Here is a 25,980-nt window from a genome sequence, read left to right on the forward strand (position 1 = left end):
TTGAATGGCCATGCCACACTTTGTTTATACGATTTCCCTATTTCTTGAACTATTCAATGCATTTCTTTTTGTTCATAAGAATTGGTGAAGATTTAGGATCTGTTTCACTTTTTTTTTCACACGTTTTGATCTTTCTGTTCCTGTTAGAAATGGAATTTGAATCATCCCAAATATTGCAATTATTATCTTTGATTCCAAATGACGATGTAATTAACCTACGATGTCTGTTCAATGTTATGAGCAATCTTGTGACTTATGTTGAATGTGTAAAATGGACTTCTCGTTTTTTTTTGTTTTTTTTTTAAGGGAAGTTTGCAGCACACAGCATCAAAGTCACTGGATACTGAATAAATCCTCATGTTGTTGTTGTACTTGAAGTTTCCAAACTTTTGGGGCTATAATTCCAAAAGGTACGTTTGGCACAACCCCAAAATTGGTCATCATAAAAAAAATAATTAAAAAAAACCCCACCAGCAGGTGGCAGCATAATAAGATGAGGCCTTTTAGGGTTAAACAGTTCTTAACTTGTTGACTGCCAGGCCAGGTAAAATGAAATTTTAGTGAATGACTTAAATGTGTGTTAAACAAAAAAAAAAATACCGGGATTGTAAACAAAAAGTATGCCCACATTGAGCAAGAGAACGACACTCTCCCAAAGTTGTCGCGTTGCTCGGTCTCAACTGTGCTCAATTCGGTCTTGAGCTCTCCTCGTGCTGCTCGCTAAAAGTTTCGAGAATATGTTCTGTGTGCGTGCGTGTTTTTTTTTCTTCACCTTTTTTCACTTCCTCTTTGGGCGTGATTGTGCTGCGATAAACAAGACTGAAGAGTTGTTACTTGTGAAATAAGTTTCCTATAAAAGGCTGAATGCTGAAGCAACTTGAGTGATGCAAATGTGTGCGTGGGGAGGGCTGGACTCTTTTTTTCTTTTTTCCTTTTTTTTTTGACAGATAACCACATAGAGGAAATAATGACATGGACCCAAAACTCCCTGAAGATGAACACGCAGGAGTTAATTGTCATTTTGCTGCTTCAATTTGAAGGTAATCAAATTTTGTGATTTTTCAAATTTCGATGTCTTTGCTCGTACATCATCGCAGGGACAAGTTCCAACATTGATTAGTTGACGTGTTTGCGAATTGAGGAACCTGACTCAAACATGCTTCAAGAAATCCGATTCCTGGGCGTCAATCACAACGATAAATATAAAATATCAGTTTAATCCTCATGGAACTGGAGGAAATTCTCTGCCTCTTTTTAAAAAAAATGTCTTGATGTAAGTGAGTAAACTGTTACTAAAAAATATTCAGTCTCCTGTTGACGCCGCCAAGTGTCAGCATGGACAAATTAAAACAAGGGGATCTGAAATTGAGCCTTGCGGAACACCACAATGCAACCCATGATAACATAAATTTCCGCCGATGAGTTTGGGGCTCCGACTGACTTTTACGTTTCGTCTCTGTGGTGTCTTGCAGGCATCGGCCCGGCCACAGACGTCTTCGCCAGGGCCGGAGACGACGCCACTCTGCCCTGCGAGCGGTCGTCTTGCTCCGGCGTAACCTGGCTCTACACTCGTGACCGGAGCTCGGTGGTCCGCGAGGTGAAAGACGGCCGAGTCCTGAACAGCCTGCTCAGAAGTCATCGCCTCGACCTGTCGGACGACTGCTCGCTGCTCATTCGTCGGGTGACGGCCGACGACGCTGGTTATTTCGTGTGTGAATCGATTGGACAGAGCGAACGCAACCTTTTGCTGAGGGTGATGACATGTGAGTTGGCAAATCGGACCGAGGGGGGCAATACCGCAATCATTAGCTGGCTAATTTACTTTGAAAATTCGCTTACCTTATTATGGTGGTAAGCGTTTGCCCTCTCCTCTGTTCTCTCGTCTGTGGTATTGAGTTTTTCGTTCCACAGAGCAGCGTCCACATTTTTGGGTGTGTTGCGCGACCAATTTTGCTTTGGCCCTCGGTCTTGAATTTTGTGCATATTTCTTGCATCACCGGTCGCCTTCTTCCGTGCAGTGACGTCGTCGTCTCCGTGGGACTCGGATCCAACGGGAGAGCATCGTGTGCTTCTAACGTGTTCGCTGAGCTGCTGGCCAGTGAATGACTGTAAATGCCATTCAGGACACCTCCGCTGGACGGGCGAGCGAGGGGAGGCGCTTTCTCCTGTTGGTCCCGGGGAGGGCAACTGCGTCTCCTTCCTCCGGATAGTTCCGCTCAGCGACGAAAGGAAGTACACGTGCCAATACGAGGTGCAAAATGACGTGAAGCTGCGGGCCCAGTACACGGCCATAGTCACGGAAGGGAACGGGAAAGGTCCCGGAAGTCCTGCGGGCCCTGGAGCGCCACCACCTGAACGCAACCTGCTCGTCATCGTCGGGGCGTGCGTCGGCGTCTTGATGCTGATCTGCATCGTCGTGGTCGTCGTCCTCGTCAGAATGAAGTCGAGAAGAAACGCAGGCCAAGGTACGAACGCCATTCGGTCCGTGTTATTCGCTTGGAGCAGTCGTGGGCCAGGTTGGCGTTTACGTGAATTTTGTCATCTTTGGGGTTTCATTTGACGTAAGAAATAGTACAGGTCTCTCGACTTCAAAATTTTTTTTTTCAATTTGCTAAATATGTTTCATGTTTTATAAGAATATTAATTGAATATCTGGCGTGAAATTTTGGTTTGAAGGAGAAGTACATTTTTAAAGTGCTACTTGAAATTTGACCTCAAAGGCGAGCGACTTGTTGCAGTTTCCCAAACCTCCTCGCCGATTGAAATATTTGCTGATGACTAATCGTTGCGATCGTTCTCCTTTTTTTCCCCACCAGATTCCTCCAAAAATGTAAGTAGCTTTTTTTTTTTAAATCCTCCTTTCATGATGAAAACCTCCAGGCCATTTTCCAGTTTCAAATATTTGCGCAAATTTCATTAAAGGTGACATCGTCCCGGCAGGAAGACAACAACACGATTTACACCAGCGTCACTTACGACTCCAACGAAAGCGCCAAGCACCATCCCGTAAGAATCTTGCCGGCTTCCTCTTTTCACAACCACATTTGGCGCCTCGAGATACGTTTGATTCCTTCTGCGATCGTGCTCGTAACTCAAAACACTTGTCTTTCAAGTCACCCAAACCATTTGTCACTTTCTCCCTTTATTTTCCCCACATTCAAAGCGGCTGAATGTCGCAATAGCGCCGCCAACTGGTCCTGTCCTGCCACTGCAAATAAACATGCACTGGAGGTTGGGGGGGGGTCTTGAGGCTCATCCCAAATCTGTCGACCCCCCCCATGAATTAAAGCAGTCATTGAATTGTTCCCAAATGTCACGCTTGTGTTTTATCTTCTCATTTTCAAAGGACGGCACGCCGGAAGAAACTGAGAGTGGCGTGACGTACGCTACCGTAAACCTCACCAAGAAGAAGAAGAAGAAGGACAAAGCAGAAAAACAGGCCAGTGATCTGAATTCAGTTTCAACCTCAACGTCATCCGTCACTGCCGCCTGAGCTTGCTTGTGGCCGTGCAGGCGGCTGAAGCGGGAGACGACGTCGACGCGGTGACCTACGCCGCCGTCAGGACGGCGGCCAGGCTGCCGTCGCAGCAAGACGCCGGCCGATGAAAAAGAAGGTCAACAAAATTAAGGAGCGTCGCCATCGCCTCGCAGCTCAGAGGTTCAGGGTTCGATCCCGGCTCCGGCCTTCCTGTGTGCCGTTTGCTTGTTCTCCTCGTCCTCTTCTCCCACATCCCCAAAAATATGCAAACTAGCTTGATCGAACATCCTAAATTGTCCCGAGGTGTGATTGTTGTTTGTCTGTTTTTGATTGATTGGCTGGCAACTAGTTGGCCCCGCCTACTGCCCAAAGACAGCCGCGATTGGCTCCAGCACGCCCGCGACCCTCGTGAGGAGAGGCGCACCCGATAATTGACGGACGGATGTTTTCGGGTGTCTTTGATGTGGAAAGACTACAATTCCTTTTATTTATTCTGAGCTCGCGTGTTCACAGACGTCCTCGTTGATGAAATACTCGTGACTTTTCATCCAACTCAATCCACGTCGTCATTTTTTTAATGTTTAACTCGGATAAAAAAATAGAGCAAGTGATCTTTGAGCCGCACGCCGTTGGCTTCGTGGACTTTTGATTCCGTGACGAATTAAACAACAGCAGCCGGTCAAAGTCGTCGGAAAGTAAAAAGAAATGAAAATGATTTTTTGATGGAAATGAATGGAAATCAAGTTCAGTTCTTCAGCTGTTCAAATGTGTTTTTTTTTAAAGAGGAGTTGGGCAACCTTACTGGCTCCCACTGGCATCGGCCAACTTTGAGTCGCTCGTCACACGGCGAAGTGAAATTTTCAACGTCTTCAAATAATCACAGATTTTGTTTGAACAAAAATTTTAAGAACAGTAATGGATCTTTTTTTTCAAATCTACCAGTAAGAAATTGATATTTAAACCGGGGTGTGTAAACTTTTTTTTTTTTGATGAAAATAAATGCTTCTCCACTTTTTTGTCCAAATAAACACAATCCTAAACAAACGATTTCACATGATGTTGTAAATGTAAACGCTCTTTGATTGTCCACAAGGTGCATTCAATCATTTTTATTCACCAAAAGTGTCACACACAATTTAAATTCTAGCGCGACGTTGCACATCTACAAACATCTACTGTACATCCAAACATTTGTGCAAAGATTGCAGAGTCACAAAATAATTTTAAAAAATCTCTGCGTTTATTAGTTGCGTGATCAAAACTGATGCTGGCTGCCGATTACAAAAAAAAAAAAAGCGAGCGCGATGTTAGCTTACATGTTGGCTAGCCGGCAACGGAGACGGCGCAAAGCTTGTGCAGGGCGGGGCTGAGCGTGCCGCCCACCACGGGGGTCAAGTCCAGCTGGTCCTCGAGGACCCCCGGCGGAGGCCGGAAGCGAAAGTGCTGCAGCAGCGTGACGAAAAAGATGAAGAGCTCCATGCGGGCCAGGCTCTCGCCCAAGCAAACTCTGCGACCTGCACAACAAACAACCAACCAAGTAAGCCTTCACGTTCCGCCCAGCAACTTTTTTTTTTTTTTTTGCCGCACCTGCCGAGAAGGGCATGAAGGCGTCGGGCTTGACGAAATTGCCGTCCTTGTCCAGGAAATGTTGCGGATGGAAGGCGAGCGGCTTCTCCCACTCGCTCTCGTCGTGCAGGACGGACGTCAGCAGAGGGCAGACCGTCGTGCCCTGGATGGAGTTGGGAGGGAAGCCACTTCAAATGCGTTTTTTTTTACGCACTTTGGCATCCGGCACGAGTCGCTTCTCTGCCACGACAGAAGAACTTGAGCACTTTGATTCATATCGGTGGCTATCTGGCGCAGATGCAATATGCATTGAGCTAGCTAGCTATTAACATTTTCAGTGAGTGTTGGAGAGCAGAGACAACTGCTTGATTTTTTTTTTTTTGTTTGCCAAATTTTTTTCCTCATCGTTTTCCATTACGCTGACCTTCTTGATGAAGTATCCGCGGAAGGTGACGTCCCGGCTGGTCCGGTGAGGGAGCGCCAGCGGAATGATGTCGGCCAGCCTCTGCGTCTCGTGGATGACGGCGTTGGTGAACGGCAAATTCTTGCGGTCCTCCACCTGGACCTGACGGTCTCTGATCACCTGCTTCAGCTCCTCTTGGACCTTCTCTGCGGGTTTAAAAAAAAAAAAAAAAAGTGACATGACGTGCACATCTGCTCCAGTAGGTGGCAGTGGCGCTCTCGTTGCCTATTGTCCCATTGCCTTTCATAAGACCCAAAAAGGACTCCGCCAGTGACCTGAGCCGGAAGGACCTGCTTGTTTTTGTTTTTTTTACCTTGCAAGTGAGGATACTTGGCCATGAGGAGCAGCGCCCATCTGAGCGTGGTGGACGTGGTTTCTGTGCCCGCCACAAACAGGTTGGAGACGCTCATCAGAAGGTTCAAATCATGGAAGTGACCCGCATCTCCCGAGTCCTGCGCACAAAACAGAACATTGGCTTGCTTGGGAATCATCCAGCCCGACTTTGTCTCCGGGCATGAGTCGAGAGAGCGACGGCCTCCCGAAGTGCGAGTCGTCGCGACGCGAGATGTTGCGTTACGCCACCTCCCGCTGCCGGATGAGGAAGGCGTCCACGAAGCCTCGGCTGCTCTGCGGGTCGAGCGTCTCCTTCAGACCTCGGATCAGTTCCGTGGCCTGCTTCCGGTTGGCCGTCCCCTGAACGAGTAGTTCCTGTCTTGCCGAGGAAAACCACTTGCCGAGCCACGGGAACATGTTGTACAACTGAGCGAGAGCGACATTTGGTCACATTCGGCCCGATTGAACCCGTCCGGTCCGGCTCAACCAACGCGTCGCGGCGTTCTCCCCCACCTGCAAGGACGGACCGCCCGCGATTTGAATGTTTCTGGCGGTGCGCCGCACCATTTCCGTGAAGGCGGGGTCGTCGTAGCGGAAGCGGCTGCCGAACACCAGCGAGCAGATGATGTTGGACACGGCGTACGTGACCGGCTGCTGCGTGTCGAACGCTTCGCCTGAAAGCGCAAGCGACGCGTCACGGCGGAAGTCGGGAGCTTCCGAAACGCTTTTCTTCTCGCGTGTTGACGTGCTCGCTCGAATGCTTTTAATATTTCCACGGTGTGCGTCACCTCCGAAATTCCTGAAGACTTCCACGAGATGCCGACTTTCCTCGATGATCTTATCCTCGCACGCCTTCTTTCCCATCCCGAAGTCTTTGAGGTTGCTCAAAGCGAAGCGCCGCATCTCCTTCCACGAGTCGCCGTTGTTCCAAAGGACGCCTTGGGTGAGCCGCGCAAGGTCACGCATGCACGTCGCCGTGCCAACCTACACTCGATCATTGCCGTGTGCACTTTTTACCGTTCTCCATCTTGACCTCCTTGGCGGTGATCAGAGGTTGGCGTTCTCCAAATTCTTCAGCGTGGTTGACCAGGGCCTCCTTCACCGCTTTGTAGCCGGCCAGAACCACCACCTTGTTGGGGCCCAGGTGGACGGTGAACACCGGCCCGTACTTCTTGGACATCTTGGACCGAGGAGGTGAAAGCGCATTTTTATTCTTTAGCTTTCGACTCAACATATTCGTCTTTTAATTTGTGTGCTAATTTCCCGCTCATTTTCATGACACCGGATGGAAAGTGCTTTGTTACATTTCGGAATCAAGTTGGATGGTATTGCATGGATAAACAATAATGGACGCACACTCAGTGCGGTGTTGTGCCCCCTTGGCCACCCCTGTGAAAATATTCACGCAAAATGAAGTGTGCAAATGTTGACAAACGACTCGTCGCGTGTTTACGTGTCACGACTGTGGACTTTTTTTTTTTAATTCGGAAGTGTCGCTCGAGTTGGAGCTTGCTGTGCTTCTTCAGCGTGTCGTTGTTGCTCGGTTTTAATTTGGGTGGTGTGATTTAAAAAGATAGCAACATGGCTGCAACTTGAGGAGCTAGAGTCCAAAAGTGCACAAATTTGACGACTTCGAGACGCTGTCTGGTGTCGGAGTCAATTGCGTATTTACTATTTGACATAGTTGAAAGAAAAAGTCCGCTAAAAATCCCGAAAGAGTGACTCGGCCAACTCACAGCACATTCGAAGAACACAACTAAAATGAGAACGAGCTCGTCGTCGTAAATGCGACTTTGGGATTTCGAGCGCGTGACCTCAGTCGACCCCACCGTGCGCCCGCGCGCGTGTGTGCGCGTCCCCTACCTTCAGGAGGGTCGTGTGCGTTGCGTGCAAGTTGATCTGCAGCAAGTTCCCGAGCAGCGGCAGCCGCCACGGACCGGGAGGCTCCCGCCGTCGGTGCTCCGGCGACCTGGAAGCCGCCGACCAGGCCGCGTAGGCGGCGAGCAGCACCAGCGCGCAGGCCAGCCCGAAGCTGGAGCTCGACGACAACAAAAAGCCAGCAGCACCGTCCATGCTTGAAAAAATGAGATCCCGAAATTGCGAGTGGCTAGCCGACCTCTCGGTGTTCACGTGACAGCGCGCAAAGTTCAACCCACGACGGGGGTGGGACGCGATGAAAAAGTTATGCGCCGATCATTTGGAAAGGTTTAACATGCGCACTATCTCGGTGTGTCCTCACTTCCCCTGCTCCCTTTTATTGTCCACAATAAGTTATTTATTGATAAAACGAGCCACTTTGATGGTGTAAATGCTGGTGCCTTGAGATACAAGCTGAATTGGGCGCGTGGCCACGCCCGTAACTCAAAACAATAACAAAGAATGGTAATTTATGCATCGTTTTTAGTTGGTTGCAGGACCGTCTGGTGGGCGTGGGTGTGCGTGAGAGAAACCTGGCCACCAGGTGGCAGTATAACACATTTATGCAGTCAAATTATTTTATTGTGATTCAAAAATCTCCAGTAATGAGTCGTTTTTGGCAGAGGATAAATGATACAGGCTTCTGACTATCGATATTGCCTGTCTCCACGTGTTGCTGCACTGATTGTGTTGAAATATAACAAACAACGCCACATGGTTGGCTTTTCCTAAGTGTTAGCATTTCGCTCACATTTTCTGCTGAAATCATCTTCAGGTGAACCTGTGACGCTCACATGCAGACATCCAGCGCTCTGAGCTTGTGCGCCGTCGGGCTGAGCGTGAAGCCGACGCGGGGGGTCAAGTCCAGGCTGTCCTCGGACACCCCCGGCGGAGGTCGGAAGCGGAAGTGCTGCAGCAGCGTGACGAAAAAGATGAAGAGCTCCATGCGGGCCAGGCTCTCGCCCAAGCAAACCCTGCGACCTGCACAACAACCAGTCAACGGTGCTGCCAAGAGCCGGCGTTTGCCGTCGCGTGCCGGGTCCCACCTGCCGAGAAGGGCATGAAGGCGTCGTTCTTTACAAACTTGCCGTCCTTGTCCAGGAAGTGTTGCGGATGGAAGGAATGCGGCTTCTCCCACTCGCTCTCGTCTTGCAGGACGGACGTCAGGAGGACGTAGACGGTGGTGTCCTGCTCAACACACATGCACGCACAGACGCTTTTAGTCTGGAGACCAAGTCCTACGGTAGGCCCAAGAAGAAGCCTTGAGCAAAAGTACCAGTCCAGAAGGTCCAAAGCAGAGAGAAGGTTCTAATCTCGGGAGAAAAGAACTTTGAGTGTACCAGTCTTACCTTCTTGATGAAGTACCCTCGGAAGGTGACATCCTGGCTGGTCCGGTGAGGGACGGCCATCGGCGCGATGTTGGCCAGCCTCTGAATCTCGTGGATGACGGCGTCTGTGAAAGGTAAATTCTTGCGGTCCTCCCCCTGGACCTGACGAGCCCCGATCACACTGCACAGCTCCTCGTGGACCTTGTCTGCGTGGGGCGACCCGACTTTTAGGTTCTGGAGGATTTGTGTTTTCTGGTCTTACCTTGGATGTCAGGATACTTGGCCATGAGGAGCAGAGACCACCTGAGGGTAGCGGCCGTGGTGTCGGTGCCGGCGGCAAAGAGGTTCTGAACTGTCCAATTCAGGTTTTCGTCATGGAAGTGACTGTCGGTGATCCCGCTCTCCTGAAAGCAACGACAGAGCAGCTGTTCAGAACACGATATATGGACCTTGAACACATCACAATCCAGCAATCCACCAAATAATGAACAGAAAACAATCGGGTCTAAAAAAAATGTTTGGGAGTCCAAAGGCAGCTGAAGCATTTTCCGATCATGACTGACAACATTCTGTGGTCTGATGAGCCAAGATTGAAGTTTTTGCTTTGAATTTTCGCCGTCACCTTGGGAATGATCACATTTTTAAAAACCAATCTGGATTAAAAATCGGTTCCGGTACATTCTTGACCTCGGACCGCCCCAGATAAAAGTTTGATCTTTTAGCAGCTTATCGACCGTGAGATCGACACGCGTTTCCTTTGAACCGGTCCCACTTTTATCTTTTCACCTCCAAGTGTTGCTTCCGGACGAAGAAGGCGTCCACCAGGCTTCGGCACGACAGCGGATTGAGACTTGCCCTCAGTCGGCTGAATATCTCCAGATTCTTTTTTTTGTAATCGGCCGTCAGTCGGAAGAATTCTTGGTTCTGTGGCAGCTTCCTGCCGAGCCAGGGGAACAAGTTGAACACCTGCGGGGAAGCAAAAAGGTCACGCTAAAAAACACAAATCGTGCGACTGTTGGTGGAAATCTGCGACATTATTTCTTCAGGGTGTCGCAAAAGATTTGAAATTTCACAAGCCCGGACGGGTTCTGAATGGCCCGATGTCCAAGAGATCCCATTTCGAAAGGATTTCAAAGATTCTTTTTGCGTACCTGGGCAGACGGCGAGCCCGCCAGCTGGATTTTCCGGTTCATTCCGTCCACCATGGCGGCGAACTCGGGATCGTCGTAGTTGAACCTGTTCCCGTACACGATGGAGCTGATGATGTTGGAGACGGCGTAGTTGATCGGCCGCGTGGTGTCGAAGGCCTCGCCTAGAATTTTTTTTTCCAGTCAATCTGACCACTTGACCCGTTCCGTTTGTCGAGATGAAAACGGTTGGATCATTTGTGCTCACCTTTGAAGTTCCTGAAGACTCGCAAGAGGTGCCGACATTCCTCGACGATCTTGTCCTCGCACGCCTTCTTTCCCATCCCGAAATCTCTCAGGTTGGTCAAGGCGAAGCGTCGCATCTCCTTCCACGAGTCGCCGTTGCTCCATATGACACCTGGGGGGGCGTTCAAAGTCAACATCATCAGAACGTTGATCTCCAGGAGCCGATCTCCTCGGACTCACCGTGTCCGTCGTTGTACTGCTTCACGATGCGCAAGATATCTCGGTCGCCAAACTCCTCGGCGTGGTTGACCAGGGCCTCCTTCACCGCCTTGTAGCCGGCCAGAACCACCACCTTCTTGGAGCCCAGGTAGACGGTGAACACCGGCCCGTACTTCTTGGACATCTGAGGAGGTGGGAGACCACTCGGAAGGTTAAGTTGGGGCCAGTTGACGGAATCCAGCAGAGGTGGAAGGAAGACTTTGGCAAACTGGGTCAACATTCATAACTTAAAGTTGAGCCAAGCAAGTCGCCAGTCTTAAAGTTGGCATCAAGTCCAAAGAACTCGAGTCGAGTCGCCCACCTCTGCTGTTTCGTTAATTGTTACGGACCTCCACCAGGGTGTTGTAGGGTCTCTTGAGGTCCAGCTGCAGGAGATTCCCCAGCAGCGGCATCGGTCTCGGGCCCGGAGGCTCGTTGGCGCTTTCCGGCCGGCTCCAAGCGGACGAGAGCGCGTAGACCAGCAGCAGGACGGCAGCCGCCGCCAGCAGCGTTGTCAAGACGCCGCCCGACGGCAGAAAGACATCCAGGAGTCCCATGTGGGCGATGAGAAAGCGTGAAGCCGATGCACAACAACACGAAAATGTTGGGACGATGTGAAACTTGATACAGTGGAAAGCAGGAGGAGGGAAAAAAAAGGGGGGGGGGCGAGGTTCTGGGCTTGTCCGTCCGGTTTTGTGGCCCGCATTTAGGTTCAAGTCTTTCTTTTCGGTCGGTCGTTCGATCTGAGCGTGTTCATACATGGAGACATTCCAACTCGCGTCCGGATTTGATTTTGACATCAGACAACTTCTGCACTCTCAAAATTAGAAGTCATTTTGCATTTCAAAAGCAAAAATGGTTCACACTTGGAGGGTTGCGGCTTTCAGATATATCTAAAAGGTTAAACTGTCTTTTTCCTCATTGATGAGTTACTGGTTTGATCCGTATCATGTCAGAAAATGAGTACATTTGATCACTGTTTTTCCAAAGTGAAAACGACGAAGATTTTTTTCAGGTAAGTAGTACTTAATCCCCCCAAAAAATGGAAAACTGCAGCGAAATCTGCTAAAGTGAAAACTTTGAAACGACTGTGAGTTTTGGTCTTTGTAATACACTTCATAACCAGCAGGGGGTGCTGTAATGCAAGTGAAGGAGCGTCGCCAAGTTAATAATGATTATTTTCGAGGTATGTAGGGTTTGTTTCTGGACACTCAAAGACGCTCCTCGGAAGATACAATCTCCATGCACTAACATTCAAGATCTGCTGCTGGTAAACTAAACTACTTATCTCGCCATCGCTGATGGAAGTGCGCCAACGGCCACTCGGACCACCACTAAACTTTTCCACCCAGCCCTGCGCCGGTGGCAAGTTGGTTCAAGTGTCTTGTCCGAGGACACGACACGTGACTCGGACAGTGCAGGATTTATGTAGCCCGGCCTCATGAGCCACGCCCCCTTTGCGGCATCAATGCATTTTCGTGCACATATCAATTTACGCTGCATAAAGACAGTCGCATTCATGTGTGCATTTCCCCTCTTCCATTTGTTATTGTTTTCATTTTATTAAAAAAAATCCACATGTATGCTTAATATTGTGTGTTTTAATCAGAGTTTAAAAATAATTTAAAAAAAAATCTACTCCGCAATTGTGACAAAGTGCAACAGTATCCTATTCTTTGCAGAGAGAAGACGACTTGCTCGCCAAACTGACCAATCGGAAAGCAGCGTCAAACATCGATGAGTCCTCGCCCCGCCTCTCATTGTTGGCTCCACCAATGGGAAGGCAGCCAGCAGCACAGCGACGAGCTACTCAGTCGGCTACTGTGAGGAGCGAGCCGCACCGTTACCTGCGCTGGCCGCCGGTTTAATCGTGAGCGGAAACCGGCGGGGAGGCTTGAAGCAAAATGACGCCGCGATTGCGGACGAGATAGCCGCTAACGAGGCGCCGCGGAGGCCGACGAAGGCTCACAAGAGGTAATTTTAATTTATTTCCCGTTTGAGATGCCATGGCCCCGCGGTGAGACCGAATAAGTCAAGACGAGCGAGCCAGTCGTGCCAACGAAAACGTCCGGAAAGGATTTTCATGGTTGAAACGCTCACGTACTATCTTTTGTTATTTGGAGTTTTTTTACGCTCCCTTGTGATCGAATGCTTGCGTTTTCAAATGATTTTATTTCGTTAGCAGTATGGTCGGCGATGGTAATCCAAGCGTATATTTGACGATGGTATATGGCTTTACTCTGAAGTCGATTTTTTTGTCATTTCCGGTGTGGACAATCACATCAACGAGAGTTTGACATCAGTTGGAAGGAAATGGGATGAAGTTGGCTCGTAACATCAAAACAGGACCAAACTAAACACGAGTGCGCCCCAATGTCGGTTTTCGTTGTTTTTTGCATCTTTTGTTAGCAGCAGTTTTGAATTATTACGTCTATTTTTCTAAACGTCTTTTGCGTGACGCCGGCGCACGATGTGGTGAGTTTGAATTGACGACGTTTCAACGAATATCCTAAAAAAAACAATAGCAAAATGAAATGTAATTTTTAAATCATGCTCCAGAAATCCTGCATGTTTACCGAATGCTTGCTGGCTATCAGGTTCCTTCAAAAGAAAGAGTTGAAGCAGCTTTGTATCACAGTTGAGTGGCCAAACGTTACTTTCTGGGGACTTTAGACGTCATCGTCACAGTTGTTGTGCTGGACCACTTGTCGTCTCCCATCTCTATTTTTAGACATTTGGGGTCTTTTCCCAGTCACTTTTCCAGTGATTCGACTAGTTTACTTTGTTTTCCAGCGTTCAGGCTCCTACTCAAGTCAAAGTTTTCATTTTGTACTCAAGTGTAGTGAGAGCCGTGCGAAAATGTATTTGTTGTGTTGTTGATGTTGACTTTTGCTGGTGCCAGATTTCCCGGCATGCTCTCACCAACGCAAGCGATAGCCAGGAGGATGCTCCCGTAGCGGGACTCGTCCGTCATCCTCCTCTTCCCCGTCCTCCCCATGACCGGCCCCGACGCCCCGAGCCGGGTGGCCGCCTGCCCGGCCAAGCTGAGCCGGCACGGCCGCTCCAAGAGCTCCAGCGCTCACTGCCTGCTGCGTCGGGCCGCCCGCGAGGAGTCGAGTGAAGGCAGCAGCCCCAACCGCGAGGAAGAGGAGAAGGACGGAGGGCTGCTCTTCTACGTCAACCGCGCCGGCTTCCCCATCGAGGGCGCCACCTGGGAGAGGATGTGGGCCCACGTGGCCGCTGTGCACCCCGAGGGCCAGGACATGGTGGACGCCATACGCAACGCCGCCTACCTGCCCAAGGTAAGACGGACCATCGACCGTGCCTTGCCGCATGCAAATCCAAAACCTGCATCGTCATCATTCATCTTTTCTCCCCGGCCTCCCTCCGGTCGTCTGTAAATTTGTGTTCTTTTCTTGCCACACACAATTCAAAGCAAACACAAACAATCATCCATGCCGACGACCGATTTGAACGTGACTTGAAAATCTTTAAGCATTTGTCATATTTTTGCTAATTTGGAAAGAACTATGAAATGAATCCGGCAAATAGGACGGAACCCTCGCTAATTACTTGCGTGACGTGGCCCGTTCTTTTGCCACAACTGCTCTCGAACCTTTGCAGTGGTGACGGTGTTCAGTGGCGCACGGCGGCGTTTTCGCTCTCTCTCTCTCAATGCCGGCGTGGCCTGAATCACACAAAGAAAATAATCCCTCCAATACAATCTGGCCAGTGGATAATCTCCGTCCACCAACTGGATTTTGAATGAATGGGCGTGGCACACACTTGCAACGGGACGGCGTCTCGTCACGGAGGTCCCGATTGTCCTATTTGCCGTGCGGAATGAGGGCAGCGAGGCCAGATTAAGAGGAGGAAGAGAGCGGACAAAACAGGAAGGGGGGGGGGTGTCGATGCAGCTTGCCAATCAGGAAGTTATTTCGCTGTGAACATTCGAAGCGTCATAAAAAAAAAAAAAACACAGGAAGCACATGAGTACGTCGTTGAACTTGAACCTGCGTCATGTGACTCAAATTGCCGCGACTCATTTGACGTGTGCAAATGCAGAACAGATCTTTTTGCTCGTGTCAACACTTTTGAAATGCCAGAAACCAAAAACTGTGGTGACTCTGGGCTTCTAAACTCGTTCATCACGTGCTGATTGTATTTTTTTGTTTGTTGGTTAGTTAACAAAACGACACGATAACTAACACTCATTTCTCTCCCTTGGCAGCATCACTCCCCCCCGCTGCCCACCTTCAAGCCGGCAATGTCGGTGCCAGACTGGCTCGTGGTGGTCCAGAATTTCATGAAGGCTCTGCAGTATCCTTTTTGTTTTTGTTTTTGTGACAGATGGTCCAATCGTTCGCAGCTCCGAATGTTTGCACATACGAGCAGCAGGCGGACGCTTCTTAACTGTTTCCGCCAGATACAACCACACAGGCACGCAGTTCTTTGAGATCAAGAAGAACCGGCCTCTCTGTGGGTTAGTCACGTTTCCCGTTATGAGGAAGGGGGGGTGAGGGGGGGGGGGTCTATGTATCACATGTCACATGTGCGAGGTCAGAAAGTTTCCTGACTGCTGTGATGCCTTCAAAGGAACTTGAAGCATCCAAATCAAATTTGAAAGAGGAATTGATTGCTTTTTTTTTTTTTTTTTTGCCTCGGCAGGTTAATGGAGACGGCGCGGGAGATGGTGCGAGAGTCTCTGCCAATCAAATGTCTGGAAGCCGTCATCCTGGGAATGTATCCTTTGTCACACTTGCTGCGCCTTCACCTCGCCCCAATTGGACACTTGAGCGCCAACCGAACCCGAGTTGCCTCTTCAGCTGGACAAAATGTCGACCAATTGACTTGCACGCACGCACATGAATTTTTTTTTTTTTTTTTTTTGGGGGGGGCGAAGGGTGGTTTGTATGCATGCGAAATCTCGCTCAGAAGTTGCTGCATCCTCTGCCGTTCTTCCCCAACCTTGTTGCCAGGCAACAGGAGCTCACTTCAAAGTTCACCCCCCCCCTTCACCAGCACGCACAGGCCGTGCACAAATGCACATATTGCTTCATTGTAGTCGTAATCACCTCCCATTAGCACGACGCTAAATTGACAACAATGCAAATGGCAACACAAAGCGCTTTGAATTAACTTTTTTTTTTTTCTGCGTACGTCAGTCTTGGCAGGCAATCTGATTTTTATTTGGCTCACAAAAGAAAGCAGCAAAACATTAAGGAGGATGAAGGCCTGTTCACACTGCACTTAGTTTTCGTGATTGCCACCATATTGTATTCTTTTATTTACATTATTGAAATTATTGCTCCACTTTTTAATTTTCAATGACTGCAGCCAACAAAGTAAAAAAAAATTAATAAGAGGCAAAATAAAATCAAACACAAATAAAGACACACTAAATAATACACCGTTGAGTCGCAATGTCCGCCTTGATATTATTCGTGTTTATTGTGCAAGAGTAGGACGTAGCCTTGTCTTCTTTTTCACAAAGGAAGGGGGAGGACTACATAAATACTATTATAGAGGGCTTAATGTGGGGCTTGCTCGGTTATGTGCTGTCAGGTTAACCAACGGAAGTGAGCTTCACTAACTAGCTGAAAGCGGTGTGAAAAGGCCTTTACGCTAATGGACTGCTGCTGTTTAGAAACATAGGCAAAAAACATAGCAAAGAAAAACATCAGTGGCGTCTTGTTTAGATTGCTTACATTCAAAGTAAAAAAGGCGTTTTAACAACATTTAGCATGCACATTTTGAATGAAAAATGCATATTTAGAAAAAAAATTTGACAGGCCCCAGCGAGAATTGAACTCGCGACCCCTGGTTTACAAGACCAGTGCTCTAACCACTGAGCTATGAGGCCTCACATTCTCGGATTGCCACGCAACCCTCTTTAAGTATTAGCCAGACGGGCGTTTGTCAGCATCGTGACTTCCCCCAAGCAAAATATTTTCAAAACGTGTCGTGTTTCTGCTACAAGACTGTCCTGTGACGAACCGGCGAACCTCCCGCGAGCTGTTTCCATAAACGACCTATTCATAAAATACGACACGGATGTTAGTGGTTGCACTCTTTTTACAGCTTTATTATTGGCGTAAAAGAAAGGGGTGCGGCAAAAAGATTTGCTTTGATTTGGTATGTTTTCTTCGCAACAACGACGCCGGTAGAAGACGCTGGCGTCCTCTCGCGATAACTGCAAAACACGCGAGAATTGAACACTGCTTTCGAAACATGCAAGAAAGAAAGAAAAGAAAATATGGATAAATAGTTCTGTTAATCTATTCATCAATTTGGCTATTTTTACATAACATTTAAAGCGCAAAAACATCGAACAAAGCAGATGCTTAGCTTTGAGTGTTTTCGCACAAATGATCATTTTCGACTCTTGTCCTCAGGACATTTATTAAAATACTAAATACCAGCAACGAGAGAGAAAATTCAAAAATGTATTTAAAAAACTTAAATAAATCCAAAGAGGTAGAATAAACAACGAAAATTTATTGGTAGGGTACGTTTTATTAAAAAATAAACAGATTAAAACAGTAAAACATGCAATGCCAAAGAATATATATATTTTTTTTAAAGGCACCCAAACTTGCTAATGATTTAACAGGAGGTCATTCCAAAGGAAGGGACTGCTCAAGCGAACGGCAAACGCTCCATCCGCCTCTGAGGCGCCGCTTGGTACCCGGTGACCGCCTGCACAATCTGGATTACGGTTAGGGAGAGACTTCATCAAAACAGTTTGACAAATTGTTTTGACGTTGCCAGCGATGTTGCCTTCTTCTTGCTGTGCTTTGCGTTGACAAGTTTGCTTTTGAAGGCCTTAACATGCGGCCGTGCAGCTACCTGACCAACGGCCTGACGTCGCTGGAGCGCTTCCCCATCAGCTTCAAGACGCAGTTCTCGGGCCACTGTTTCCATCACGTGGTTCTGGGCGTCTGCTGCAACGGACGCTACGGCTCGCTGGGCATGAGCCGGCGCTCCGACCTCATGGACAAGCCGCTCAGCCACCGCACGCTCGGCGAGCTGGTGGCCGACTTTGAGAGCTCCTACAAGCGATACCAGCACAGCCTCAAGAAGGTACCGCGGTCGGGCCGACGCGTCACGTCTTCCGCCAATTGTCGCTTTAAGTTGACGCTGAAATTTTGAAAAATTATTTTGTTCATTTTGGATCTTGTCTCTGGCATTTCGTTTGGCGTTTAGGTGAAGATCGGCCTGTATGTGCCTCACGACCCTCACGTGTGCCAGGCCATCGAGTGGAAGTACCTGGTCCTCAACGCCACCAAGATGGCCGCCCCGGAGATGAAGCGCGAGCTGGAGAAACACGGGCGAGACATGAGGATGAAGGTGCTTGACCTACATAACGGCTGACATGCGGCCAAAACTGCACGTCGCGACATTTGACACTGCCGTCCTGTCCTGTCCTGTCCTGTCCTGTCCTCTCACGCAGACGCTAAGCCAACGCGACAGCGTCAGCTGCGTGAAGCTTTGCCGTGATGCCGCCCAATCCCCAAGAATGACATTTGTTTATATAAATAAACTTCAGGGTTTATGTCTACTCATCATGTTTTATCTTTTTTAACTTTGCTATGTTTTTATTACGAGTGGCTAAAGTTAGCATCAGTTCATGTTTGAAAAGATCAACAACCGATCACGAGCCACCCACAAGATGGACCGATCGATTCAAACGCCTAAACGACGATGACGTTCGATTTTTGGCAAAGAAAAAAAAACATTTTAAAATATTGGGAAATATAATCCGACTGTTAAGTGTTGCAATACACTTTTTTTTTTTGCTTTGTGAATTTCAGATCTTGAAGTCGTCAAGCGCTCAGTCTCCCATCAAGCAGCGAAGTCGCGGCAAGTCTCTGTCGCCGCGACGCTACCGGCTGGGCGGCAGCCCGCAGCGACGACTAACGCGATGCCGGGACAAGTCGTAAGTGGGCCACGTCGTCGTGCTGCCGACAAAAATAAGACGGCCGCGCATGTGTGTGTGTGTGTGTGTGTGTCTCCAATGTCTTGTGTTTGCGTGGGAGTCAGTTTGTGTGTAAATGTGTGTGCGTGTGTGTGAATGTCAGCTGTGCGGCGCAGAGGAAACATGAGCTGACTTTGACGGCAGCCGCGAGTTTGTTAACGTGGCACTGCTGCAACATTTGCCACCTCGCATCACTGCGTGTGTGTGTGCGTGTGTGTGAGCGTGTGTGTGAGGTTGTGCGACTGCAGCAGTAATTCGAGAAGTCTAAAGTCTCAGAAGAGCGGACTAGTTCAACGTCACGCAAACTCATACCCTTGTGGCAAATTCTGTTTGCATACGTGTGTGCTGCCGATATTTTCGCGTTTTCTTGAAAATAAAAATTGTGTCACGTCTTGTCCAGGCCGGCGTGCGTGGAGACAAAATCTCCCGAGCTGAGCACTCTGACCGACGGCTACCAGATCCGAATCTGATCTCGGCCGTCTTCCCTTCTTGGCCGTCGGCGACGACGTCCGCCGTAGCCGATCGCCCCGGGACTCCGCCCACTTTGCGCACGGCGAAAGGCGTCCCATCGCGGGTGACCCGGCAACGAGCCAGCACAAATCTCCATGACGACCACGACGACGGGCTTGGCGGGAGACGATCATCAAAAAGATTGTCGCCTTTCAAATCCAAACGGAAATACTTGACGTGCTGCTGCGCTTCGCACGCTGTCCGACGACATCACATCCGTTTTTTTTTTCTGTCAACGTTGACGCTTCCCACGGCGATGGACGCGCACAGACGTCAGCGTTTTGCGGGACGAGCACAAAGAGCATCTCGTGGATTTTCCATCCATCCTGACATTTCAACATCCTCAACTCTTGAGTACTGTAATGCCAACTTTTCACTCCTTGAATGTGTTTGTTTTTCTTTTTTAAACTGTAATTGACATTTGAGTGTGATGCGTTTGTGTTCCGATGAAGGCCGTTTGTATGCAAAAACAAAAAACGAACAAGTGGCCTGTTCTTCAAAGAATTTGCAGTACATGTAATAAAAAAAAAAGACGTTTTAGTGTTTTTCAAGTTGAACCTGAAAAATCCACACGTCCCCCTGGAGCGTGCTTGCTTCTGTAGCCACGACAACACCCTCCGCCCCCCCAAAAACGTTGAAATGTTGTGATGTCATCCGACTGTTACCACGACAACGCATGTCTTCTGCATTCAATAAAATGTTTTGCTTTTCTTTGGGGTTGACGAGTCACCTCATTAGGTACACCGCCACGTCACGTTCAAGACCAATCAAACGTGTACTCGAGTAAAAGTACTCATAACCAAATGTAATTGAACTGCATTATCTTTCAAGCCGTTTTTTCTTCTTCTTGCTTTTGAAGGCAGAAGAGCAAAGATGGCACACGTTGACTCGTCAGCACGTCGGCTCGCCTTCGCGGTTGATAATCGGCTTGAGGCGGATCTGCAGAAATAATCCTTCATATTTCAGGACTGCAGCAGGCACTTTATGAGGGTGTGTGTGTGCGTGTGTGTCCACAGCAACACTGACAACATTTTCAAGGCCTCCCCTGTTGAAAACTGATTTGTTGGGGCATCCACTGTACTATGGTTACAGTTTCAAGTGAACCTGTTTGACTACGATAAGGGTTTCGAAGTAATAGTTTGAAATGATTTTTACATTACGGTTTAGGTTTCAAGGTAGGTTCTTTAACTAGGAAATATGGGTTAGGATCTTGAACTATGGTTGTAATTTCAAATTAGGGTCCCACATCTGCGCTTGGGGGTTGAAATTCGAGCTAATAGCAGTTTGAATTTCCTTTTTTTTATTTCCAAAATGAAACTAGAATATCGCACGGGTACAAATGGAAGAATGGCTTATTTTGAATTCCCGGAAGTGGTCACCGATAGCATTTCTCACTCTGACCACGAGATGGCGACAACGTGGCGCCCGAAGACGATGTAGTGTTGCGAAGTGCTAACCTTTTTTTTTTTAATGTTAGCCAGTTTATGACTTGTGATTCGCTTTCATTTTCATAGCTTGGCTTGCGGACGTGAGATTTCAAACAGGTGTGCACAAGGAGAATGTTTCTTACAAAGTTTAATATTTATAGAAGTGTAATTTTTCGAAGACGACCCATTTTTTGTCGTTGAAATTGTGTAAAATTTCCGTTCATTTGTGACGTTAATGGATGTCATTGTGTACACGTTGTTTACATCTGAAGTTTGCATCCTTTGCGGTTTGTAAGAATGTAGGATATCTGGTAACGGTAATGGAACGCGGCCTCTTCAATGGTTACTTGGTGCAAGGGCGGCGTCACGTGACCTCCACTTCCGCATTTCAAAAAGGGGAAAAAAGACCGTGAAGACCAAGACTGCTTCACACTATTTTTCCTCCTTTACTTGAACGCGGACAAAAACGCCAAGGAGGAACGTACCGAAAAACGAAGCGGCATTGAACGCCTCGCACCACTTCTTCCCGGTTTAGTTTGACCGGAGAGTCGGTCAGTTTATATACGATATCAAGTCAACACAGCCCGGTATTTTACTCTCAATAAACAATTCTGCTACTTTCGTATATCGGATTTGGTTCTTCGATGAGTCGTTTCGTTTCGAATATTTTTATGAAACGCTACCGCGCTCCTGGGGGTGAGTTCAGGGACCTTCGAAAAACAGAAAAGTGATTGGCTGATGATTTCTTGTTTTGTAGCTTGCTTTCTGTTTTATAGTTAAACTCTAAATAGAAAAATTTAATTCGGTTCCAATATACGGGCTTCTAATGTAGCAAAACTCTCTACTCTAATTTGTTTGCCCTCCTAAATTATCAAAGAATGTCTGTATACTACAATAATATTTATATGCATGTAAGTATTCAAATTTGCCTCCTAATGTTACAGTAAATTATAATAGGTTAATGTATACTAATATCAATACGCAATTAACGCGCCGCTAGATGAAACCTCAATCAAAACCAAAATATTGTCTTTGTATGGATGTAATTGTTGATGCAATTTTGGATCCTGCTGAACCTGACCAAAGACATGTTGCGCATTTATTGGTTGCAAAAGCAGTTGTTGGACATTTGGACCCCAGCGGCAAATATTTTATTTAAAGCGAAAACGTTTGGGGGTGACATCAGTTGCTATTCGGGCCGCAGCTTCTTTCCTGACTCCATTGTGGCAAGATAGACTTTAAAATTAAACGTTCCATTCCACAGCGATGCATCGGACGGCGCTTGTGTTGGCATCAGGACTCCTTGTGACCGCTGTCGCCTTGGACAACGGCCTCATGCGGACCCCTCCCATGGGCTGGTTGGCGTGGGAACGCTTCCGCTGCGACATAGACTGTGAGCATGACCCCAAGAACTGCATCAGGCAAGTTGCTCTGATTGGAAATTGTTCACTCAGCGAGTTACCAAAGATTCCTAACATGGCGGGCGCGCCTTCCCGTGCAGCGAGAATCTGTTCACCAACATGGCCGACAGGCTGGCAGAAGATGGCTGGAGAGAGCTGGGCTACGTTTACGTCAACATCGATGACTGCTGGGCGTCCATGCAGCGGGACGAGCGGGGGCGGCTCCAGGCGGACCCCAAGAGGTGCGCGCACACACACGCACCAACTGTAACCACACGGTGATCGTGTAGGTCAATAAATGTTTGACTCAAGGTGTGACAGTCATAGAAGGGCTCATAAAAAGCAAGAGTCAGCAGTTTTACAAGGATGTAGAAACTACAACGCTGCCCCAAACGCTGAGTTTGTCGCTTGGTCACCGTTTTGCTTTGTGAATCGTTTCAGATTGATCTCGGCATGATTAAAAATCCAAATTTCCAGTGTCTGTGTTTGGACTTTCAGGTTCCCAGGTGGAATCCGCCGGCTGTCCCGCTACATGCACGACCGGGGGCTCAAGTTAGGCATCTACGGCGACATGGGCACACATACCTGCGGGGGCTACCCGGGCACGCCGCTGGACAAGATCGAAGTGGATGCTCAGACCTTCGGCGACTGGGAGGTGGACATGTTCAAGTTCGACGGTTGCTATTCCAACGCCACAGAGCAGGAGCAAGGTAACCCTCGTGGCGATCGATGAAAATCGGCGGCGATCGCGTCTGAGCCTGTTCCGCCCCCGGATAGGCTATCCTCGCATGTCAAAGGCGCTCAACGCCACGGGCCGTCCAATCGGCTACTCGTGCAGCTGGCCCGCTTACCAAGGCGGACTGCCACCCAAGGTAGCGCGATCATGTGGGCTCAAAGTCACGCTCTTTGAACTTGCTTTCAAATCATTTGACGTTTTTAGGTGGATTACCGTCTTCTGGCCAAGATCTGCAACCTGTGGCGGAACTACGGCGACATCCAGGACTCGTGGGACAGCGTGCTGAACATTGTGGATTGGTTCTTTGACAACCAAGAGGTCCTGACCGCCGCCGCCGGGCCCGGCGGATGGAATGACCCCGATATGGTGTGTGAAGGCTGCTGGTCTCTCGGCTGCGGCCAAAATGTCAGTTGTTGGAAAATGAATTTGTCACCTACTCGCAAACTCCTGTGTCGTGGCAGCTGATCATCGGCGACTTTGGCCTCAGCGTGGATCAGTCGCGGTCACAGATGGCTCTCTGGGCCATCATGGCCGCCCCTCTCTTCATGTCCAACGACCTTCGCACCATCGACAGCGGCGCCCGCAGCATCCTGCAAAACAAAATGGCCATCGGCATCAACCAGGACCCTCTGGGCCTTCCGGGACGACGCATCCTGAAGGTGCGGTGACAATTTTTGATCCCCCTCGCCCCGCATATCTTTCGGGACGTACTTGCTTTCCCTCAGGAGAAGAGCGGCATTGAGGTGTTCTGGCGGTCGCTGTCAAATGATGCCAGTGCTTTGGTGTTCTTCAGTCGACGCCACGACATGCCGTACCGCTACCAAACGTCCCTCAGCAAGTTGAACTACACTTTGGGCACCTACAAGGTCTGTCGCCTTCAAAATGAAAACCACTCTGACTGTTGTTTTTATTTGATTGTTTTCTGTTACGTCAACGCTATGAGAACGCAACTCTGTTGTGTCGTCGGTTATGATTCAACGTAAATGTAGGCCATTTTCTATCTCAACGTTTTAGGTATATGACGTGTTCTCGGGGGGAATCGTGTTGCTCAAAGACTCAAGCAGCTTCGTGGTGTCGGTGAACCCCACGGGCGTGGTCATGTGGTACGTCTCGGCTCCCGCCAAACCGAGATTGCTCTCGCGCCCGTTGTCTGGAGACGGCCGACAAAGAGGACTCGCCCGAGGTGATGTCGCCAACGCCATCCCACCTGTTTTCTTGTGACGTCCCCGTCCTGCTCGCTTTCACGAACAAGACCTCACACCACCTGATCATGAAGGTCCTCATCACATGAGGTGTATTCTGTGTATTCTCAAGTTTACTCAGGGTCAGACGATTGAAAATTTACCAAGAAAAAAAATATCCGTGATCCACTTTCAAATTTGCACATTACTAGTTTCTACAAGAATAAATTCACTCGGATGGGCAATTTAAGACCAAAATAATTAGTATTGCCGACTACAGCCGACTGTTTGAACCTTAAATGTAGTTATTGTTGCATCAACGTTGACTTTGCTTTGAATGAACAACCAAAAGATGGAAAAGTTCTGACGTCATCATGACAAATTTGATGGCTATAACCTGATTGAACAAAAATAAATCAATCTAAAAACACCCAACAGAAATGAAACCAAATGCAGAGAATAAGAATTTAATAAAACTTGATCTATCAGATATTTAACTGAAGGTTGGTGTTACTGATGCAGTTTCGTTCTTGTTTACAACTATATCTCAAAACACAATTAAAAAAAAAAAAGATTGTTTTAGGTTGCATGTAAATGTAATAGTTGGGTGAAACATTTTGATTGCATAGTCACGCCATGTGACGTAACGCTGCACATTAAAACTTGGTGTTTCGCCAGCAGAGGTCAGCGCTGCTCTTCAGAGGCTGACGTGGGACGTGACACATGAACTGTTCACTGCCAAAAAGTGCACCTGCTCATTCACACAAGACCGGGCAGGTCAGCTGCTACCTTGGACTTGGACTACATTGACCTGTGTCACCCGCTTGCTTTATAGCCGCCTCCTGTCTTCCGATAAATGCTCGGCACCAGCTGAGACATTTATGGTTTTATAATGTAATGCAGGACAAATCACTGGTTCTTACTTCACTATCTACGCAACCCCACCAATTCCATTTTTGCCAATCTGATTTTTCAAAATGGTTTTCATTTAAAAGCTGACAACGTGTAGAGTGCGGACTTCATGATAATGGGATCAAGTTCATGCAAAACTGCAGGAAATGCTGCCACCTACAGGCGAAAACGCGCCATTGCGGCCTTTTAAGGTAGATTGCTGGTCTCAATTGACGGGAGCGCGACTATGGCGCCAACTTCGACGTCATGGAGTCATCGTTTAAGTCCCATCACTGGCCAGCCTGCCAAAAAAAATGACGTGTTTTGTTCTGCTGACAAGATGACACGTCTCAATATCAAGGGAAATATGCGAGGAGACATTTCACTGAAAAGAAAAGATCAAGTGCAGTCCCGAGTCTTATTAGTAGCGGCACACAAAGGGAGAAAGGGCAACAAAGTTTTTTTTTTGTTCGATATGGGGTGTGTTCCTGCAAAAGCTCACGTAGGCCCACAGCTGCGGTCGAACGTCCTCGCCAATCGTTATGCACCACTCATGTGGTCTGATTCCATTAAGTAGCACAACCCCCCCCTGGCGAATTCAACACAAAAACACTATCAAGGGTTGTGTGTTTCCTTTTCCGTTTTCTGAATGAATCAACGCCACCATTCGGCCGCTAGTGGTCGCTGTTGTACGGCAGGTGGACGTGGAGGAGGAGCCTCGTCCTCGTTTGCTTTCCACGCCGCGGCAGCGAACGAGGCGAGCTGCACGTTGCCGGAGGGAGGCGTCGGGTTTGCGTGGCACCCGGCCACGAGGTCGCTTGCCAACTGGCAGCCGGCAAGGGTCACAGTCAACACACGCACACGCACACACACACACACACTGTCCGGAGCTCACCAAGTCCTTTCTAACTCTTCAAGTGCCGTCATGATTTATGAGAACGAGTAAATCAATTCTCAGGTCATCAAAGGCTTTTTCTTTGTCTTTTTGTGTGTGGTTTAATCCACAGGTGGGTGACAGCAATTGCAAAGAGGAAACGTGAACCAGGTATTCTCCTGGTTCAAATTGAGGCTGATGTTGGATTATTCCGGTGAGCCTTTAAAACAATGACCTTCATTTAAAACTCTATTTTATCACCGACTA

At 48.4% G+C, this 25,980-nt stretch overlaps 5 protein-coding genes and 1 non-coding gene across 9 annotated transcripts; 3 read left to right on the forward strand and 3 right to left on the reverse strand.

The window, feature by feature from the left end:
• The first annotated feature begins 4 nt into the window (after positions 1–4).
• LOC148316311 (uncharacterized) lies at positions 5–3,668 on the forward strand. 3 transcript variants are annotated; one of them, XM_088285481.1, is made up of 8 exons: positions 5–544; positions 948–1,040; positions 1,473–1,763; positions 2,019–2,465; positions 2,817–2,830; positions 2,923–3,006; positions 3,347–3,439; positions 3,514–3,668. In XM_088285481.1, the coding sequence occupies exons 2-8, from the start codon at positions 968–970 to the stop codon at positions 3,604–3,606; spliced, it is 1,095 nt and encodes a 364-aa protein (XP_088141607.1). In that variant the 5' UTR covers positions 5–544; positions 948–967; the 3' UTR covers positions 3,607–3,668. The 3 variants fall into 3 exon arrangements, with proteins under 3 accessions (XP_088141607.1, XP_088141608.1, XP_088141606.1); XM_088285482.1 differs by having other exon boundaries at positions 5–410; XM_088285480.1 differs by having other exon boundaries at positions 5–1,040.
• Positions 3,669–4,572: 904 nt separating this feature from the next.
• Positions 4,573–8,069, reverse strand: LOC148316312 (cytochrome P450 2K1-like). The gene is made up of 9 exons (XM_088285490.1): positions 7,704–8,069; positions 6,858–7,020; positions 6,629–6,778; positions 6,354–6,514; positions 6,090–6,266; positions 5,821–5,959; positions 5,469–5,653; positions 5,066–5,207; positions 4,573–4,992 (listed from the first exon to the last, which is right to left on the reverse strand). The coding sequence occupies exons 1-9, from the start codon at positions 7,911–7,913 to the stop codon at positions 4,802–4,804; spliced, it is 1,518 nt and encodes a 505-aa protein (XP_088141616.1). The 5' UTR covers positions 7,914–8,069; the 3' UTR covers positions 4,573–4,801.
• Positions 8,070–8,327: 258 nt separating this feature from the next.
• On the reverse strand, positions 8,328–13,278 carry LOC148316313 (cytochrome P450 2K1-like). Its single transcript, XM_088285489.1, has 9 exons — positions 11,067–13,278; positions 10,699–10,861; positions 10,481–10,630; positions 10,237–10,397; positions 9,872–10,051; positions 9,348–9,489; positions 9,107–9,291; positions 8,804–8,945; positions 8,328–8,738 (listed from the first exon to the last, which is right to left on the reverse strand). Exons 1-9 carry the CDS (start codon positions 11,514–11,516, stop codon positions 8,548–8,550), a joined length of 1,764 nt encoding a protein of 587 aa, XP_088141615.1. The 5' UTR covers positions 11,517–13,278; the 3' UTR covers positions 8,328–8,547.
• On the forward strand, positions 12,408–19,915 carry vash2 (vasohibin 2). Of its 2 annotated transcripts, none has more exons than XM_088285491.1 (9): positions 12,408–12,690; positions 13,619–14,018; positions 14,948–15,036; positions 15,143–15,199; positions 15,385–15,459; positions 17,562–17,799; positions 17,923–18,066; positions 18,531–18,655; positions 19,095–19,915. In XM_088285491.1, exons 2-9 carry the CDS (start codon positions 13,713–13,715, stop codon positions 19,162–19,164), a joined length of 1,104 nt encoding a protein of 367 aa, XP_088141617.1. In that variant the 5' UTR covers positions 12,408–12,690; positions 13,619–13,712; the 3' UTR covers positions 19,165–19,915. The 2 variants fall into 2 exon arrangements, with proteins under 2 accessions (XP_088141617.1, XP_088141618.1); XM_088285492.1 differs by lacking the exon at positions 12,408–12,690 and adding an exon at positions 12,744–13,191.
• Positions 16,507–16,579, reverse strand: trnat-ugu (transfer RNA threonine (anticodon UGU)). Its single transcript has one exon. It is a non-coding gene; the product is annotated as a tRNA-Thr (tRNA).
• A 1,090-nt stretch (positions 19,916–21,005) lies between the features above and the next one.
• On the forward strand, positions 21,006–24,445 carry naga (N-acetylgalactosaminidase, alpha). Its single transcript, XM_088286312.1, has 9 exons — positions 21,006–21,327; positions 21,896–22,056; positions 22,137–22,273; positions 22,530–22,741; positions 22,809–22,903; positions 22,972–23,133; positions 23,229–23,426; positions 23,493–23,633; positions 23,782–24,445. Exons 1-9 carry the CDS (start codon positions 21,276–21,278, stop codon positions 23,986–23,988), a joined length of 1,365 nt encoding a protein of 454 aa, XP_088142438.1. The 5' UTR covers positions 21,006–21,275; the 3' UTR covers positions 23,989–24,445.
• Positions 24,446–25,980: the final 1,535 nt, after the last annotated feature.

This window comes from Idiotropiscis lumnitzeri, chromosome 21 (assembly GCF_059441095.1).
Source record: "Idiotropiscis lumnitzeri isolate Australia: NSW breed Sydney's pygmy pipehorse chromosome 21, RoL_Ilum_1.0, whole genome shotgun sequence".
In the NCBI taxonomy this organism is placed as follows: Eukaryota; Metazoa; Chordata; class Actinopteri; order Syngnathiformes; family Syngnathidae; genus Idiotropiscis; species Idiotropiscis lumnitzeri.

Excerpts from the sequence above, each read along its gene's own strand:
- LOC148316311 (XM_088285480.1), top strand. The coding sequence starts at position 968 with ATGACATGGACCCAAAACTCCCTGAAGATGAACACGCAGGAGTTAATT. Across the intron at positions 3,007-3,346 it reads AAAGCGCCAAGCACCATCCC|GACGGCACGCCGGAAGAAAC; the intron begins GTAAGAATCTTG and ends TCATTTTCAAAG. Across the intron at positions 3,440-3,513 it reads AGGACAAAGCAGAAAAACAG|GCGGCTGAAGCGGGAGACGA; the intron begins GCCAGTGATCTG and ends GTGGCCGTGCAG.
- LOC148316312 (XM_088285490.1), bottom strand. The coding sequence starts at position 7,913 with ATGGACGGTGCTGCTGGCTTTTTGTTGTCGTCGAGCTCCAGCTTCGGG. Across the intron at positions 6,515-6,628 it reads AGTCTTCAGGAATTTCGGAG|GCGAAGCGTTCGACACGCAG; the intron begins GTGACGCACACC and ends TTGCGCTTTCAG. Across the intron at positions 4,993-5,065 it reads CTTCATGCCCTTCTCGGCAG|GTCGCAGAGTTTGCTTGGGC; the intron begins GTGCGGCAAAAA and ends TTTGTTGTGCAG.
- LOC148316313 (XM_088285489.1), bottom strand. The coding sequence starts at position 11,516 with ATGTCAAAATCAAATCCGGACGCGAGTTGGAATGTCTCCATGTATGAA. Across the intron at positions 10,398-10,480 it reads AGTCTTCAGGAACTTCAAAG|GCGAGGCCTTCGACACCACG; the intron begins GTGAGCACAAAT and ends AAAAAATTCTAG. Across the intron at positions 9,490-9,871 it reads TCCGGAAGCAACACTTGGAG|GAGAGCGGGATCACCGACAG; the intron begins GTGAAAAGATAA and ends CGTTGCTTTCAG.
- vash2 (XM_088285491.1), top strand. The coding sequence starts at position 13,713 with ATGACCGGCCCCGACGCCCCGAGCCGGGTGGCCGCCTGCCCGGCCAAG. Across the intron at positions 14,019-14,947 it reads ACGCCGCCTACCTGCCCAAG|CATCACTCCCCCCCGCTGCC; the intron begins GTAAGACGGACC and ends CTCCCTTGGCAG. Across the intron at positions 18,656-19,094 it reads ACGCGATGCCGGGACAAGTC|GCCGGCGTGCGTGGAGACAA; the intron begins GTAAGTGGGCCA and ends CGTCTTGTCCAG.
- naga (XM_088286312.1), top strand. The coding sequence starts at position 21,276 with ATGAGTCGTTTCGTTTCGAATATTTTTATGAAACGCTACCGCGCTCCT. Across the intron at positions 22,274-22,529 it reads CTCCAGGCGGACCCCAAGAG|GTTCCCAGGTGGAATCCGCC; the intron begins GTGCGCGCACAC and ends TTGGACTTTCAG. Across the intron at positions 22,742-22,808 it reads CGCCACAGAGCAGGAGCAAG|GCTATCCTCGCATGTCAAAG; the intron begins GTAACCCTCGTG and ends GCCCCCGGATAG.